The following is a 17,439-nucleotide window of genomic DNA, read 5'->3' as shown; positions in this document are numbered from 1 at the left end:
CCCGGAGCAGTTCCAACACCAGTTTACACAAATTAATGCGAACTCGCACGTGTTAATTCAAGGATGTGCGGCTGTTTTATCCTGCTCCCTGGTATTTGGCATGAATTTGCATATTAGAAAAAGTTTTCTGCTTGTGAAATGTCAGTTTAATATGCGTGAAGTAGTTTTGCCAAACGCCGCCCCCATACATCCTTTCACCCCATCCTTTTTTGCCTTGTAAAATGCGCTTAAGAAAGCGAAGATAAAACTTTGCGCAATCTAACTTTTAGCTCGACCCCCCAGACCCATTTCCAAGTCGTGGGCGGCATAAATAATTAGGGTTATGTTCTCCAGCTACACAGACTTATGTTGGGAAGCTGTGACAAAGATAGACAGTTCTTAGTTTGTGTGTGTGTGTTTGCCTCATAATTAAATCATCGAACATTTAGATAGTTCTATTAGGGGTTGCAAACTTACCCTCACAAGGTCTTTCGGTTGATGGGGATGTGCTAATTGTATTTTATAGACAATAAAGACGTTTTATAATATTATAACCATAAAATATTTATTTATAACAAGCTTTAATTGCAGGACATTGTTTTACACTTTTAATAACTACAACTAAAAGATGCTATACTTATTTTATAGAAACACTGTGCATAATCTTTAAGATAATATATATTTTAAAATTTGTTTTAAAACTACGACTTCTTATCCCGAATTACCTCTTGCGCTCCTCTCAGCAAACATAAACTGTATAAGAATGACCAGGTATGTGACCACAGCTGCAAACATCTGTATAGAATCTTTCATTAGTAATATTAAAATCGATTATATAAACATAAACTTACGCTGCTGAGAAGGTGCAAATTGAGGCTAAAGAAATCCTTGGCGGTGACCACAAAGCGTTGATGAAGCGTTTGCAGGGAGAACTCGCTTACCAGCTCATTGTATCGCTTGCTACCCTGGGGTTTCACCAATTTTGAAATAAGACAACCGATCTGGCGACCCTGGAAGAAAATGAATTACTTTAAATGTTATCAAGAAGAAGTGCAATAGAATATTGCCTCACAAGATTGTAGCTTTGCTGACAATGCCAGCAAGCAGCCGACGTTTGCAGGGCTACATTGAAAATAAATCCCATTTTGACGAGAATGGCATTGAATCGACGCTTCGGAGTGGTTCGAACATCCACGAAGAGCCAATAAGAATTGCACACAAAGTCAGCAAAGAAAACAATGATGATGATGAGTAGACTGCCACCGAAATTAGAATTAATCCGATCGAACAGAAGATGGAGTTCGTTATAACGTCGCTTTAAAGCTTCAATTCGATAGCTCTGCTGATCCAAGCTATCTGGTTTATATTTACACAGAGGCCAACGGCTGGACAATTCCCTGGCCAGGATCACCAGCTGAAGCTTGGCCAAACGAACTCGTATGTTCACCTCCATTACCTCTGATATAAAGGATATTATCTGTAGCTGCAGTGCCAGGAAACTGGGCAGCGTTTTCAGGTGATAAAGCCAAACGCGACGTTCGTAGTCAGGCACATTGGAGCACACCATGGCATGAGCATACCCATCACCGTGAAGACAACCCAAGGATCTGAGGCCTCAAATATAATGGTCAATTCATCCGGCTGCTTCTGACTGACGCGAAGACCCTGAATGAATCTGCTGACCACTAGGAAAGAGTGCGATGCCGTCTGGCACACCGTCAGCATATGTCGGAGCATGCAGTCCAGATTGCAGTCCATGGTTTGAGCAACAGCAAGGCTCCGAATGCAGATGAAAACGTACCAGGCTATCCAACCAATCAATCGAATCCACAGAATCGAACGTGGCACTCGACTGGAACTCAGGGAGAATACCTTGAGGACCAGGTGAAGCAATTTGAGGACAGCACGCGAGGTGACTTGTAATCTGGTCAGTGGAAACATGACTACTGATGGGCAAATGACCCTAGAAGTACTTAGCTTACTGCCAATTCATCATTGTCACTGTTAATTAGGCACTGATTCGGCAGACTCATGTATCGGGGCTAAGGGGCTGGCGCTGATTGATTGTCCACTTAGGTCTCAGAACTAAGCACCTCTTAAACAACACTTTAACTTACATTTTCAGCACCCGCATCGCCGTGCCAAAATAGAGTGGCAATCGGAGTTCCAAACTCGATGGCAGTGGCTCCATTGAAGATCAGGCTTTGCAGGTTCTGGTTCTGGCTCTCGTACAGGCCCGAGAGCATCCAGTAGGAGTTGGTCACAAACTCGAAGCTGGCCACCAGATGGAGACCCAGCATTCCCCATCCGTAGCAGTCACTGAGCGCCTCGTAGCACTCGAAGATTCGCTCGTAGGTGGTGCGCAGCGTCTGGAGTTGGCGGCACTCCAGGACTCCGTACGGCTGCCAGAGATCGTTGCCGGCGGCCAGGGATAGCAGGGAGCGTCTTAGCTGAAGGGATCGCTGGTTCAGATCCATGACGTGCTGCACCAGCTGGACGTAGCGGAAGCGAAGCAGCCATGACAATGGAAGGGAGATGAAGAATACGGGCGATACCATACCCGAAACATTGATGGCCACCCTCACAAGATCGCAAATGAGCTGGATACCCATCAAGGCCAACAGGTATCCCGCCTGGCGACGTCTTCCAAACATACCAAGCCGCTGGAGCTGTAACTCCGATTGAAAGCGGAAATCCTCCAGTTGAGTGTGCGTCTTCTGCTTCAGCACACTCTCCAGCAGGAGCAGCAGACCTAGAACGGAGTTGCCCATGAACAATGCGGTGCCCACCACATTGCCCACACTTGCGATGGCTATTGATTTGAAGCTGAAGCCAACGCTCAGCAAATAGGATATATAGGCTATCCAACAGCAGCGGGTTCCGAGTGATAGAATCAGCCAATATAGTTGGGAAATCGGTGGCAGCGGTACCAAGCCCATTACCCAGAATGCTACAGCCAGGAATCGACGAGTTAGACACTCCAAGGACTTCATGTTGCAACTGAACGGGGCTACGTTTAGGGATACTCTATTTAACCATCCATCAGTTGGTATATTCTGTTAAATGATCAATCTTATGACTCAGCTAGTTGACTTGACAATTTCGAGTTTAATATTGAATTAAGGAGAAAGAAGTACAAGACGTACTTTGCCCTTGAATAAATATTAAATTGAGTATGCAGATTTATTTATTTATTTATTACCCTAATAAAAATGAGAAAACTACTGCTTTCCGAATTATTAATTATTGCTTTTAAATTTTTGATTTGTTAAAAAAATTTGCCATATATAAACATCAATATACATACATACATATGTTATATCGATTCAAAGCTTGCGAATATTTCAAACTTAATTATGATTGATTTTCTTAGTTTCCTTCCATTTTTAGTATCTAATATATTAATATATTACAAATATTTTTAATTTACAGGCCCTCTTTACATATGCTTGTATTATCACCAATCAAAAACTGGAGATACGTTGTGGCATTGATGATGAGATAAACAAAGATGTCAAAGACCAGATCTCGATCGCAGATAGAGCCCCGGTTCCAAATAAAGTTACGAATGGGAAAAGAGTATTGCTGCAGCAGGAAGCTCTGGTGCTGAAAGGCATAATTTCAATTTATTCAATTTAAAATAATTTATAATAACAAACTTACCTTGCAGCTGATGAGTCTGGCGAACTGTTGGAGAATTAAAATGTTGTCCTCAGAGTGCAGCAACTCAATAAGAAAGATCCTCTCACAGAGCTGAGCCTCAAAGTGCTTCATTCGATCGCTGGCCATACCCATTAGCAGGATGGCAACTAGGGGATATAGACAAGTGCCGACTTTATTCATGATCACCAGAAAGGCTCGTGTGAATAAGGGTATCTCGGACAAGGCGAACAAGCAGTAGAAGGTATAGGTTGCCTCGTGTGCCGTGTAATAAACGCTGATGAACATCATAGAGGAGACCTTTAGCCAAGCATTGGTCACCCGGAAGTGGATGCCACTCATTTGGGTATAGATATCGAATACGTCTATTACCTTGCGGTAGTAATCCGAAGTTGGAGAGCCTCCATCTTCTACGAGGGCGATGTAGGACTCCAGGAAGGTCAGTAAGGTCCGCTGCCAGCCCAGAAAGAGCAACTGATACAGCAAGTAGGAGCCATAAAATATCTCGAAAAGGATCACATTCACGGTGTGAAATCGAACACCTATTATATTATTTTCGTGTGGCCTATACTGAGCCAGAATGTGATGTAGCGTCAGGACTACCTTCAGCAGGAAGAGCAGAACCAGCGAGTCGTCAGAGTAGAATTGATCATCTCCAAAGTTTCTCCGCACAACGCGATTTATATGAAGCACTCGATTCACTATAGATATCATAAGGGAACTGTAGGCTGAGCTATGACCGAGCCACAGCAGTTGCAGGGTAGATATACTGAACATTACGACTATGGCAATCAAGTGCATCCAGTAGTAGGCATTGTTTTCAGTAAACTGACTTGAATCTCCGAATATCAACAAGTACACAAAACCAATGCATACCAAAACATATGGAAATTCCAGCCAGAGCAGTCCTAGTTTGATGCACATTGCCACGGCGGTCCACTGCCAGAATGTGCTATGTTTCCGCAGCCTTTCATTTATTCCAACATACCGGAATGAGCCCAAATCGAGAAAACAACAAGAGAAGTAAATACCGAGCGAAGCACAATGAATAAACCACCTATTGGCCTTCCTTCGCAGGTTGTATCGAGTGGCTGACATTATCTAGGAAACTGAATTAGGATACTACCTCGCGACCCTTGGGGGCATCGCGCATACGCAGTGTTGGCCGGTGCAGTAATTGCGCTAATTAACACATTAATAAATGAATGGATGGAGCCTAAAGTCAATCGATTAATGTAAATGCAAATTAGATAAATACGATTGTGAATAAATTCCCGAATAATCATGGGATTAGGAATCACATGTATTCTGCATGGATGCCATTAACAAAATTATGGCAAAAACCAGTGGTACTTGTTTAGCTTCAGCTTTTTGGCTTTTTTGCTCAATTTATTTGGTCACGTTCTGGGCAAACCGACAAAAAACCGAAATCCATAATTGGCATTAAACAATTCCCTTTGTACACAGCGAGTATCATATTCCATGCACAATATGTGCGGCAAAAGGACCCACGTCGAAAAGTTGTTTCAATTTAATTTGACTTTGATCGCCAGCTGACGCAAATGTCAGGCATGATGACATGTCCCCCATCGTTATAGAAATCTAACCCTCGCAGCATGCGAAAATCAGCAACATTAGAGGGCGAACATGTCTCATTTTGTTTATGGATTTACATCAGGACAAGCTGTGACCAAACTGCGAAAAAACCCAATTTTATTGTAATTTAAATGGATGATTTTTATGAAAATTCTATTAACAGATGAACAGTTTTTATTGAAGTTTCTTTTGTTTTGATTTTTTTGTAGAGAAACACTAAAAATAAAACGCACGCATCGACGCTTCGGTTTATTTGCGAGAAAACTTTTAGGTTTTTATGACCAGAAAAACACTCGTTCAGCTCATAAAGATTAGCGATTCTTATTTGTTTTTCGGTCGTGAGAATTGAGTCTTTAAAATCGGTATACTTATGAGCTCAAAAATGAGCGAAAGGAGCGGGAGGACATCGGCATAAACCAAAAGTTTTGTATCGTGTCCATAGATGGCAGTGATGGGACTCTGTGTTTTATTGCCCAAGGAGTCGAGCAGTAGCCGAGAACTTCATAAATCACAGAAGTTTGTTTTCGGCCATGAAAAGGCTTATGGGGGTTTATCAAAATGAAAATTTATTGACGCTTGGAATTTTAGATTTATGTATTTCCACCCACCACCAAAAATCCAAGAGAAATACGCATTTTATTGACAGAGGACAAGTGGAATGATAAGGGATATTTTTGAAAGTATTGGCATTATTATTTTTTTTTTCTGTACAGTTTCCTCCCCCAGAGAACCTCCTGAGCTCGGCATAATTGAAAAGTTGTGTATGCTTTTCCGATTGGCAAGGTAAACGCATCATTTACGTGAGAAATTCCACAAGCAATTATACGTTTGCAGTTTCATTTTTCAAAGCAAACACATTTGCGGGTACGGGGGCAACCACAACCTCTGGACTGGGATTAATTTTCATTTAAATTCCAGTTTGTTAAATATGCAAAAAGTCCTTTAGTGCAGCTCTTGCTGCAGCCCTGAGAGACTGTGTCCTGTCCTGTTCAGTCCTTTACTGCTGGTTAACGAACGAGCTTGCCACTTTTGAGTAGTTATTAAAATTGCAAAGGTCCACTTGCCACACCTTTTCGAGTGTAAAATCTTTGCGGTTGACCGCAGACGGAAGCGAACGGAAAATGGCAACTATCTGGTGACATTTCGCACTGCTATTAAATCCTTATGAGAGAGGGAAAACAACTCCTGGACCGAGAACATTTCAAATTCAATACGGTTTCTTTGCTTATGCAGTTTATGGGCTCTTATAAATGCGAAAACAGTTACTCTGGCCAAGTTGTCTAATCTTCAAAGGCAACCGCAACCCTTTTCGTTAGCCAGGCGAGTGGATAATTTTTAGCTTTGAAGCAAAAAGTCCTTGGGCAAGAATGCATAATTCATAAAACGCAAATCCCCTCTATCTCTCGCCACCCCATCGCCCGCCTCCTTTTCTTAAACTTTGATGGTTCAACTTTTTAATCGGATTCCCCGGATTCCCTTGCCCGATTTCTACTACCACATCAGCACATCCCCATCGCCATCGTATCGGTAGTTTTCCTGCTTCGCTTTCTGGTGGTTTTTCTCCACAAAATTTTTGGCCAAAAAGCGCTTAGGGCCATCGAAGTTTGCCTACCTCAAAAACAGATAAATTGCGTATTATTTTGCTCTTCCATCGTAATTTCTTTTTGTCCCAATCGGATATCCCCTGGCACTCTTGTGCTTGGTACATGTGATGGAGTTTCTTTGTTCAATTTGTTGTGTGGAAGCAATGAAATTCGAGAGATTACAAGCCACCGATAATGCCATGGAAGATGTGTGCACACTTAATGAACAAAGTTTTCTTTGTGGACTTTTAAATGAGAGAACAAATACCGATCTAAAATAATGAAATTCTTGAATGGTTTATAAAAACTTGATGAGCAATAATTGGAAAGTAAACCTCCCTAAACTCATTACTTAATATTTAATTGATACCTATTCCGAAATCTTGAAAATACCTAAGTTTCTTAATATATGACTTCCCGTAATATTTTTAACCAAAAGTTCCCGGAAAACTCTAGAGCACTTGGAAAGGTGCTGCAGCACGTCGGAAACGTGTTTAAGGCGGCAACTTGTTCCGCATAATGTGACATTTTCTCTGGAAAAGTTCCGGCAAGTGTGCGAAAATATTTCGTTATTTATGTATGCGCCTGTTGCAGCTTCAGTTGCAACTTCTTTGGCCATTTGTTTCTTGTTTTTCAGTTTTTGCCAGAGGAGTAACTTTGGCCCCGGGCCTAGGCCCTATACCAGTCCTATACCATCCCTACAATGCCCGTGGTTAGCTGTAGTGGAGTGTCATTGGTTGATTGGTGGTTGCTCACCAGCTGGCGGCCGAATAAATCACGTATTTAAACAAGTTGCCCAGCTTGCCGGCAAAGTGTAAACAGGACACGTGCAGAACTTTGCTTTATGACAAATGTTTGCAGGATTTCGCAGAGCAGAACGTAACGAAAACCGGAAACCGGAAACTCGGAATGTCATAATATTGCGATTAAAACTAGAGTTTCTCCTAAGTATTATTTATAATTTTATATTGAAATTATATTTATAATTAAATAAAATAATCTATGTTGCCTCGAAGTCACGAATAGAGCAACAGACCCTCCTTGTCATCTTCCAATTTCTTTTCCCATAGCAACTTATAGGTCATATCACTCGCCTCCGATCCCTGAAGTTCCCCTGCCGTTGGATATCCATTTTGTACCTTGGCCAAGATTGGCAATAGGGCAACAATGGCCTCCCGGGTTTCGGTGTGACAGCTGGAGTGAAGGACCAAGACGTAGCCAGTGGGGAATATGGCAAATCTTACTCCCGCATTCTCGGTGGTGTAGGTGATGAACGGTCGCTTCTCCGGATTACTAGTCACCTGCTCCGAATGATTTTTCGCCATCAGCTTTAGATCGAGCTTGAACGGCATACAGAAGGAGGCATGTACGACGTTCTTGCTAAAGTTCTTGATGTCTGGCTTGTAGTCCATCTCCTGCACCATACGGATCACCCTGAAAATGGCACTGCGGGCCGCGTCAGCCGTAAGGGCGGTGGCCACCATCTTGCCACCGGCATAAATCTTCACCTGGGCAAAGTTATTGTGCAGCCTCACGGTCACGGAGGGATGGCAGGCCGGCTCAAAGCGAGTATCGGGCATCAGGATGCCCAATTCGTATAAGTTGAAACGGCAACTAAAGTCCATGATGCATATGAAGGGTCTGTAGAGCAACTGGATTTTCTTTTCCACCTCTGCCAGCTTGCTCAAATCGTCAAAGATGGCATTAAAGTTGAATTCTGAATCAGGTCCCACCGGATCGCCCTTCTTCGAGGCCTCTCCCCAGCAGATATCGGTGGGCTTGCAGAAGAATTTCTGAATATAATTCTTCTCAGGTGCAATGGTATCCGTTTTAGTTTGGTCAATGCCCGAGTCCCCAGAATTGGATTCGCATTCACCCAAAACAAGTTTATCAAACAGCTTGTCCAGGTAGGATATTTTCTCCACAGGCTTATCATCCTCCGACAGGAGGTCCTTCACCTTGAACTCTTCCCTGCAATAACTTCACTAATAAGGGGAAGAAGCACAAGAAACGCGGAGAACTCACTCATCGCTTTGGCAACCTTTTTCTTCGTTTTTAATGACAGAATCCATTTTTCTTAATAAAAGTAGACCCGGTTCAAAACGATTCCTTTTATACCAAAAATGTTAGGATATGTCGTAAAAAGAAAAGCCAATGTGATTTAAAATATTTGAAATTGACATTCTTTTATTTGACTTTTATTTTTATCTCATTGCAAGTTCCTGTAAAAAAATATTTCGATAACTTTGTCACCATTTACAAAATCAGATTTTCAAAGGTTTTTAATGATCTCCTATTTATCAATCAGCGAAAACCATAAATAATACCATAAAAAATATTCCCCCTTCTGTTTGTGAGCTCATATATTTGTGTAATTCAAAATTATGATTGCAAATGAATCACTCTGATTGGCAAAAGCAAAGCATTAATCGTGTCCTCCATTCCGCTGAGTAATTGCTTTAGCCATCTGATGCTTTCAACAGATCCAAACATCAGTTATCCATTAAATCTAGAGGGTTATACCCTATTTGTTGCTGTAAGCACTTGACAAACTATAACAAATTACAAGCGACCAAAGGCGATGGATAAAAACAAAAAAAAAACAAAAAATGAAACGCGGGCCATTTGAGTCAACTTATGCGCTTGTCAAGCTTATATTTACACACAGTTGACCATATTTTATGTCGATTCCGGTTATGAAATTTACAGAGCTGTCAGAAAGAGTTCGGCGACATTTTAGTAAATATTGAAATTTAATCAAGCAAAGTGCAGTGCACACACAGAGAGACAGAACACAGGACGCAGGACGCAGGACGACAACGATATGAACACGTCCACCCTCAGACACCTGTCACCGACGTCGCCCGGCGTTACTCCTTGCCCGCTCGTTTCCCACTCATCCCCTTGCAGGATGATGGTCCTGCACAGAGAGAAATTTAATTATATTACTAAGATTTGGAAACTTAAAGTTTAGACTTGTAAAAGTAATAGAAAGAACAAAGTAAAGGTAGGTAGCTGCAATCGCTTTATGGTAATGGCTCGCCTTAAAACTCTTCATTAATTATAGGAATTATATTTAAATACTATTAACTAGTAATGAATTTATGATTAGAGCTATCTATCGCATTGGAATAGTTTCTAAAAAAATAGTAAACGTATCAGTAAACATATAATAATTAAATAAAATAAACATCTTAAGAAGATGCACACATCAACAAATTCTTAATTATTTTTCTTTTGCCAAATATATTTTTAAAATTTTTCAATTGAAAAACATTTTCTCGCAGTGCCTTTGTGTGTGTTACACAATGCATGTCAGTGAGCGAGTGTGGGGGAGCGGATGCGTGTGTGTTTGTCGAAGTCAACAATCAATTGAATCGATTTCATTTTACAAATTGCGTTGAATTTTGTGGTGCAGCCACCACCAGCTGCAGTTGACGGCGAAGCCAGCGGCAACAATAACGAGCCCTGGGTGGCTCACTATATGTACTATATGTCTGAATATACATATATGTATATATATTAAGCCACATAGTCACCCCACATCCACACACTTGTGGCCATGCAGATTGAGGGAGTTTGTCTCCTTTGGACTGATTTTGATGGTCAATTGCTACACGCAACAGCTTCTAATTGGAAGTGAACTTGGGGGCAGAACGCAAAGATATAGTGGCCAGATACTTTGAATGAATGCGAATATCGATTGGATTTTCCCATTGAAAAAATGGCTTCCAAAGCAAACTCTATTTAAAGGGGAAATTTCAATATACAGGACTTGCCTAAATACAAATATCAGTTAAATGCACTTGGCAAAATTAGTTGTCTGTCTCAGACTATAATTTAATTTCTAACTTGTTCTCAAAGTGAATTTCTTCTTCGCTGACTATAATAAACTCTTAGGAAGAGTATTCAAAGCTTTTACTGATGATTTTCCAACAATTTTCTGTTTATAGCTCCGAGTGTAATATCCAGAAAACCCGAAAACCCATTTGTCATACACGAAATTGCAATTTAGACCCTCGGCCACATAATGCCAGTGCTTAAATCGATTATAGACCATTACAGGCGACGCCTACGCAGCGCGCAATTAATATGCTTTTTGGATACGCCATTGGCATGGCCATTCCCAGGGATTTCGAATTGGAATACGAATAGGAATGGAATTGAAAGTGGCTACCGGAGAGGATATGCGACCAGAGGGCACCGCGGCACTGCATCTGCAATTTTGTGTTGCTGTAATTAAAAGTTGTGGCGCCAACTGTGGCCAGGATAAGGGCTTAACCGGGAACAGGAGGCGGCCAACACTCACTCTAATTCAAATTGAAGTGGCGTTTTTGTGTTGTGCAAGTAATTAGAACATAAAGTGGAATCGAAGCTCCCGACCGAGCCAAATTACATTGGCCGGGAGTCAGTCGGCGGTTTTCGCGTCGCTCCGGCCGATGGACAATCGGAGATAAGTGCAGGCAGGCATGAAATATAGCAAATAAAGCTCCAGTCCCCGGTGATTCCCCTCTCCACCGGGTGGAGCGGGTGGTGCACTCGAATAAAATGTCGCCGGCACGCAATGTTTTCATTTAGCTAATAGTCATTAGGCAAGCGACGAGTAACAATTCGAATAATTACAATTCCTCAGCGACTGGGAATTGGAGGGGAGAGTGAGTGGTCGGTCGGGTCATGTAATCGTTTTGTGGCTACCTAATGCTTCCATTTGTTTTCTTTTTGTGGAAAATTGATTAACATGGGCCAAGGATCAGATAGAAATACCTCTCATTCTCTCCCTTTTTTTTCTTATCGTAAATCTCACTTTGCTTTTACATGGAAAAGTAATTTGAATTGGTTTCATTTTGGGGTAAATTTCAATATAATATTTAATATTTTATCAAGACTGGATAGATAGTTTTTCATATAAAAATATCCTTGAATTTAATTGGAAAAAAAGAAAACTCTAATCCTAGCCGCAGATCCTTTTCCGGATGAAAACTTTATCGTTCGCTTTTGGCTCTGCCAAGTCTTCAATCCGATTGACACATTAATAAATGTGTTGCCAATGCCATTGACAGTTTTTCCTATTTTGCCATCCTCTTCCTGCCGAACAGAGTGTTAAGTGCATTGGAAACTTTTCTCACTCCTTCGCATTTTCCTCAGCTTTCTTTTAATGGACTCTTCTTTTTCCTGTGTGCATTGCTTCCACGCATGGTCATCGCGGGGGAATCCCCTCAACTTAAATTGAATCCTCCCAGAATCCTCCACCCATTCTCCAAGGAACTTGGCAACTTTGCCGGCTGTCGTTGCTGCCCAAGGTGTTCATGCGTGCCAAGAAATCAATAGAAAAAGTTTGAAATTACAAAATTGGAAAGAAAACAAATAGTGGGACGTACGGGCAAAATAAACAAACAAACAGACGGATGGACGGAAGGACGAAAGGACGGACGGACGGGACTGATGGAGGCCAAGTCCCAGCTCCGGAGCTGGCAGGATGTTGGCTTTGGCCAGCCCCAAAGGCAAACAAATCCTCTGACTCTCTGACAAATGCTGAAAAGTTTAACTGCAACTTTTTATACCCCGTCGTCCTCCCTTTATTTTTTTGCTCGATTCGCACACATATATGTATCCACATGCAGTGCGTGAAGCGGATGGGTAAAAGTATGTGAAGTGGGATTATCAACATGGATGTACTTGGGATTGCTGCAGGAATGGGACTCCGACTCCATCCCACATGGACACATATAAACTTTTCCGCCGAATAATGGTCGAGCGAAAATGTCGGCGGAATGAGGTGCGAAAATATTTTAGAATGCACTCCGAGTGAGTTATTAAAACTTTTTCATATAACATCTCAACAAACTAGAGTTAAACCTAACCCTAAATCTGTCAGAAATATTAGTAAATAAATAAATGAATTCTATAGCCTTAATATTGAACGATTTGTTCTCAAATGCATCGATTACCATAATTTACCATTATTTAAATCTTAGATACCCATATATTATGGATATTTTAAGACTCTCCTTAATTTCACGATGGTCATCCATTAGCATCTGAAAGCTCACGCCTGAAGGGCAGCATTAATGTCACGATGGGCACTGCCGATGTCACATCTGTCTCCGGGCATCGCGGGCCCGGAATCCTGGCATTGCCATAAATTATGCCATCGCTGGTGTTTAATGCTGGGCGATTTTGTTGCAGAAACAACATCCTCCATCCTCGGTCCATTTCATCCCGTTTTTGGCCATCAGGAGCCGTGATTTATGCCCGTCGAGCGCATCGATATAAAATTGGTTGCATGAAAAGCGAATATTGACGCGATCGTCGGCCAAGTGTCTGATTTATAGGCCGTTTATCCTCGGCCGAACTCATCTGTAACGCAAGCTGTAATTTTGGCCGAAACCTTATCCTATAGATACATTATACACATTGTTTGATATTTGTACACAATCAACCAAAAGGACAAACATGACAATAGATATACTTATAATACCATTCCAGGGTATTCTACTATAACTTTCCGAAGTTTGTTTTCATTCTGTTTGAATATATTTTTCAACAGCATGAAGATCGTTTTAGATTGTTAAATTGATCTAAAATTAACTAACAAATTTATAAGCAGCAGCAGCAGTTTTGGATATAAAAACATTACACAATAAAGGTACATAAATACAAAAAAAAGTAAGGAAAATTCTAATAATATGCTCTATGAGCTTGACTCTTCGGTTTTACAAGAAATAAACGAGGAAAAACTCTGACAGCTTGAAGCCTCGGATTCCTCAAAAGGAGTGTTGTAAAATACATGTCGCTTGATGCCATCCTTATCGATGACTCCAATGCGTATTACTCCCCCTGAACTGGTATCAAATCGTATACCCGCCTGGATAGAGCTCTTGACCAACTCGATGCACTCCTCCTTGTTCATGCCGGGTTTGTAATGATTATTCACATATCCCTTGATATAGGGCGCCCCGGAGCCGGCAATGGCGAAGGGCAAGTGGACTAACATCCCGCCGAGTAGAATACTGTATACCTGGCCACCGCACTTCTCATCCCAGCCAGCCACAATGATCCCTGCCAGCATGCTCGTACGGTTCATATAACAACAGTTGCGGAACTCACTGGCGGCCCTAAAGACATCCACTGAGTTGCCGGTGCATCCGTGGTACTTCAGTTTGTTGGACACAAGATTGGCAATAGCTTGGGTGTCGGCAGCAGCTCCACTGCGGCAGCAACAAATGTTGTCCGTGATTTGGGTGAGCTTATCGGCGATGCGGTTGATCACAGAGCCTCCGGCACTGGTGCGCGAATCCGCCCCGATCACGGCTCCGCCGTCGAAGGCTACGGCCATAATCGTGGTGCCAGTGGCAAAGAGAACTTGATGGGAAAGCATTCTTTTGCTCCTTTTAAAATTCCAAAACTTATCTTATGCGTTTTACAAAATTCTTCCTCAAAATCGAGAGAATAATAGAGTAAGGTTTTTCAATGATAGATTGATTTAGTTTTCGGAATATGTTTGAGTACTATATATATACACTCTTAATAGCTGAAACATTTAATCCAAGTTAGAATATTCCCAACTTTAAAAAATTGCGTATCAGCCCCCTTCCTCATTATCATTTTTAGTTTTCCCTTCCAGGTTTTAAATATATATATTCCACTATGCAAAGAAAAAACGCAAACCCGTTGTGTAATTCAGTCAAATTTTTTAAATGACCTTTTAAATGGGGTAACTGGGTGCCGTAAACTGCGTCCCGAAAAACAAAGCTATTGAACGAGGATTTTGCCTGAAACATTTTCCCTTTTTCGTTAATTTCCCCAAGGCATTTTCCGTGCATAACTAAAACCCTCCCCCAAACCGCTGGGCTGCGTGTAGGTGTTTTTCGTGAAAAGTTTTCCTTTACTTCGGGTAATCCCCCCGCGCCGTGGTACTGGTTGGGTGGAAAAGCGTGTATCTATGGATGAAAAGGATTGCCACCAACTCGTAATTGCAACTTTAGTTGTCAATTGTGGTAGCTCGATGATGCTGTAGCCCCTACTATAACTGGTGGTGACATCTCAATACAGTAAATCGATACACGGACTCGTGGGGGATGTGTGCCCTGCCTTGATATGCTCTCAATCGCGTATACGCACCGTGGGACGGATCTGTCACTTTGCTCACCGAGGAAACGAAGGCTTATTCCGGCTCCGTTCGGTTATAGTGGACTCAGGCCATGGATTTGCAGTTTTCATGCCACAAGTAGTGACACAAGGGGCGGATGGTGGTGATGGCGGCTTACCCTCATCTGTGGCGGCAGCCGGAATGCCAAAATGGCTCAGCCTTTGCCCGAACGACTTCCAGATAAAAATGCATAATTAAACAGCCGGGGAACGAAAGCGCAGCTGATGTCGACAGGGCCGGCATAAATTCGCAGCCACCGCATCATAATGTCCGCAAATCCTTGGACCTTTGCAATTTTAATAAGCACTCGAGAATGAAAAGGAGTCACCTGGCCCCAGCCAGTGACGGAGTCGTTGTGCCGTTGCCGGGAGTCTTTAAGGAATTTTAATGGGCTTTGGTCGAGGCAGAGAGCCGGTGTTTACCCTTTGCATATTTAATGCCTGAATTTTAATGAAAATTAAATCGAAATGCTTGTCGCCCGGCCACCGACACCTGGTCTGCGCCTGGTCCACCGTCTACGCACCTGCGATTTATATTTAATCCTTTTCTGGCCACCGTCTCTGTCCTTGTGTCCCCACGTTCTTGTATCTTTGTCACTGTATCCTGGCCCCTCCGCTGCATATGCCAGTGGCTTTGGCCCGAAACAAATGGCAAATGGCCACGGGCGGCAAATAAAACATGGCCCTCTGATTGATGACTTTGACTTTTGGCCATAATTTATCATAGATACCAGCCGGCAGCAGGCCATTGTTTGGCTCTTGTCAATGCCGGCGAGAAAAACAGCAGATAAAGCAGCTACACTTGGGGAAAACTAATACAATTCACTGCAAACACAGAAATATCATGAATACTCTTATTTCCTTCAAATTTTTCTCCATCTTAAAGTGTTTATGAAAGTCGAAACTGCTTCCACGCTTTATCTCAATCTCAATTTTTCTCCTTGTGTATCCAACAGTACAACATTGCTGGCGGCAACAGATGACGCTCATTCCGTTGAAAAATGTTCAGAAAAGTGTCATAAGAGACCAGAGTCGGAGCAGTCGAGGCCGAAAAACTAATTGCAGCAAATAATAAAAACTAATAGGCTGTCGAAAAAGGCAACTAACCCACGCCATGCCATGCCACGCCCATGAAAAATGACAACGAGGATGGGTGTGGCGAGAGATGAGTATTGGGGGGGGAGGGATGGAAACTGCAAGGATCATCATCATGAATCATCATCAGAGTCGTCACGCAAACAGCAAACAGCGAGACAGTCGGATGGAGCGACTCCGAAGATGTGAGAAAGTTAATGTCCTGTCAGGAAGTCGCTGCCTCGTTGCGCCCTTAAACGTCACAAATTGCCGGGTGGCAGGACCACACAGGAGCGGAGGCAACTCGGTGGGGTTACATGCACATTATCCTGAAGACAGCAAGTTTTTCCCCCCTCTACATGGCTGTGAATATATTTCACAGCTTCAGGTGCGGAATGGGTGGAAAGGAGACAGGTGTCCTGAGACAGGCGCGTTCATTTGAGACGCTCGCATGTCAAAAGTTTTCCCTCCGACTTTTTGGGGGGGAAAAACTTTGCAGAGCGACTGAAAAACTTAAAAAAAAGACATGCATGTGAAAAACTGTTAATATGTTCTTTCTTTCTTCCTCTTTTCTTTTTTTGTTAAATTTAATATTTGATTAGTTTTTGCATAAATCAATTAAATTTCAATCAGTGCAATGCATGGTGAGGTTCATGCTTATTTTGCAGCCATGTTTTTCGACAATTTTATTAAATTGCTAATTAATTTCTAAAATGAACAATAAAAACTAATATTTGCATTTGCATATTATACGGTATGTGAAGCATTTTCAATATTTTTCTAAATTGTCATTGCAAAATAAAACTACAAATAATTACGGAATTGGTCTGTCTCTGCTATAAATTCAAATGAACACCTTTAAAGACCACTCCTAATGTATAGTTCTAGTTCTCCTCATATCATCAGGTAGCCACCAGCCAGCCAGCATCCTTTTTTCCTTTGTCATTGTTGACATTTCACGGTTTCGATCACTGCAAGTGGAAGAGCAGCTCAATTGGCGATACTTTGTCATGTGCGGCCAATTAGCAATGGAAGCTGCCACGGATGGCAGCAAACAAATCCCGCTGACGGTAGAAGTGCATGGAATGCAGGCTAGGAAAACTCTTCACTGAGACCACGGCCAAGCAACGAGCTATGTTAGTGCATTTCTGCATCAATCTGTGCTCATTTTTATGAGTTTTGCCGAGGACTCACCACCACCATCGCCATCCAGCCAATGACATCCTGACGGACCCACTATTGTTCAAATGGGAAATAGAGACATGTTGGCTTTTCTGCTTCCGATTTGCAACAGTTGACTTTTCATGTAGCAGTAGCCAACAGAGTCCATGTATATGAAGGATGCACTGAGAGAATATAACAAAATGGTCAAAATTAAAAGGTACTTTCAGTTATAAAT

General features: G+C 42.1%; 3 protein-coding genes and 1 pseudogene across 4 annotated transcripts; all 4 read right to left on the bottom strand.

The window, feature by feature from the left end:
- Positions 1 to 690: 690 nt before the first annotated feature.
- Positions 691 to 2,972, bottom strand: Gr23a (Gustatory receptor 23a). The gene is made up of 3 exons (XM_020953577.2): positions 2,097 to 2,972; positions 831 to 989; positions 691 to 774 (listed from the first exon to the last, which is right to left on the bottom strand). Exons 1-3 carry the CDS (start codon positions 2,970 to 2,972, stop codon positions 691 to 693), a joined length of 1,119 nt encoding a protein of 372 aa, XP_020809236.2.
- A 433-nt stretch (positions 2,973 to 3,405) lies between these two features.
- On the bottom strand, positions 3,406 to 4,563 carry LOC110184883 (gustatory receptor-like 43a). Its single transcript, XM_086834891.1, has 2 exons — positions 3,643 to 4,563; positions 3,406 to 3,585 (listed from the first exon to the last, which is right to left on the bottom strand). Exons 1-2 carry the CDS (start codon positions 4,561 to 4,563, stop codon positions 3,406 to 3,408), a joined length of 1,101 nt encoding a protein of 366 aa, XP_086691017.1.
- Positions 4,564 to 7,790: 3,227 nt separating this feature from the next.
- On the bottom strand, positions 7,791 to 9,009 carry Trf4 (TBP-related factor 4). 2 transcript variants are annotated; one of them, XM_086835044.1, is made up of 2 exons: positions 8,844 to 9,005; positions 7,791 to 8,789 (listed from the first exon to the last, which is right to left on the bottom strand). In XM_086835044.1, the coding sequence occupies exons 1-2, from the start codon at positions 8,888 to 8,890 to the stop codon at positions 7,835 to 7,837; spliced, it is 1,002 nt and encodes a 333-aa protein (XP_086691170.1). In that variant the 5' UTR covers positions 8,891 to 9,005; the 3' UTR covers positions 7,791 to 7,834. The 2 variants fall into 2 exon arrangements, with proteins under 2 accessions (XP_086691170.1, XP_086691169.1); XM_086835043.1 differs by having other exon boundaries at positions 7,806 to 8,798; positions 8,844 to 9,009.
- A 4,382-nt stretch (positions 9,010 to 13,391) lies between these two features.
- Positions 13,392 to 14,317, bottom strand: LOC110184929 (proteasome subunit beta type-6 pseudogene; annotated as a pseudogene).
- Between the last annotated feature and the right edge of the window lie 3,122 nt (positions 14,318 to 17,439).

This window comes from Drosophila serrata, unplaced genomic scaffold (assembly GCF_035046125.1).
Source record: "Drosophila serrata isolate PLE 108 unplaced genomic scaffold, ASM3504612v1 contig_275, whole genome shotgun sequence".
Taxonomy (NCBI): Eukaryota; Metazoa; Arthropoda; class Insecta; order Diptera; family Drosophilidae; genus Drosophila; species Drosophila serrata.
Note: the sequence above shows the minus strand (reverse complement) of the source record. Positions and strands in the feature narration are given on the sequence as shown.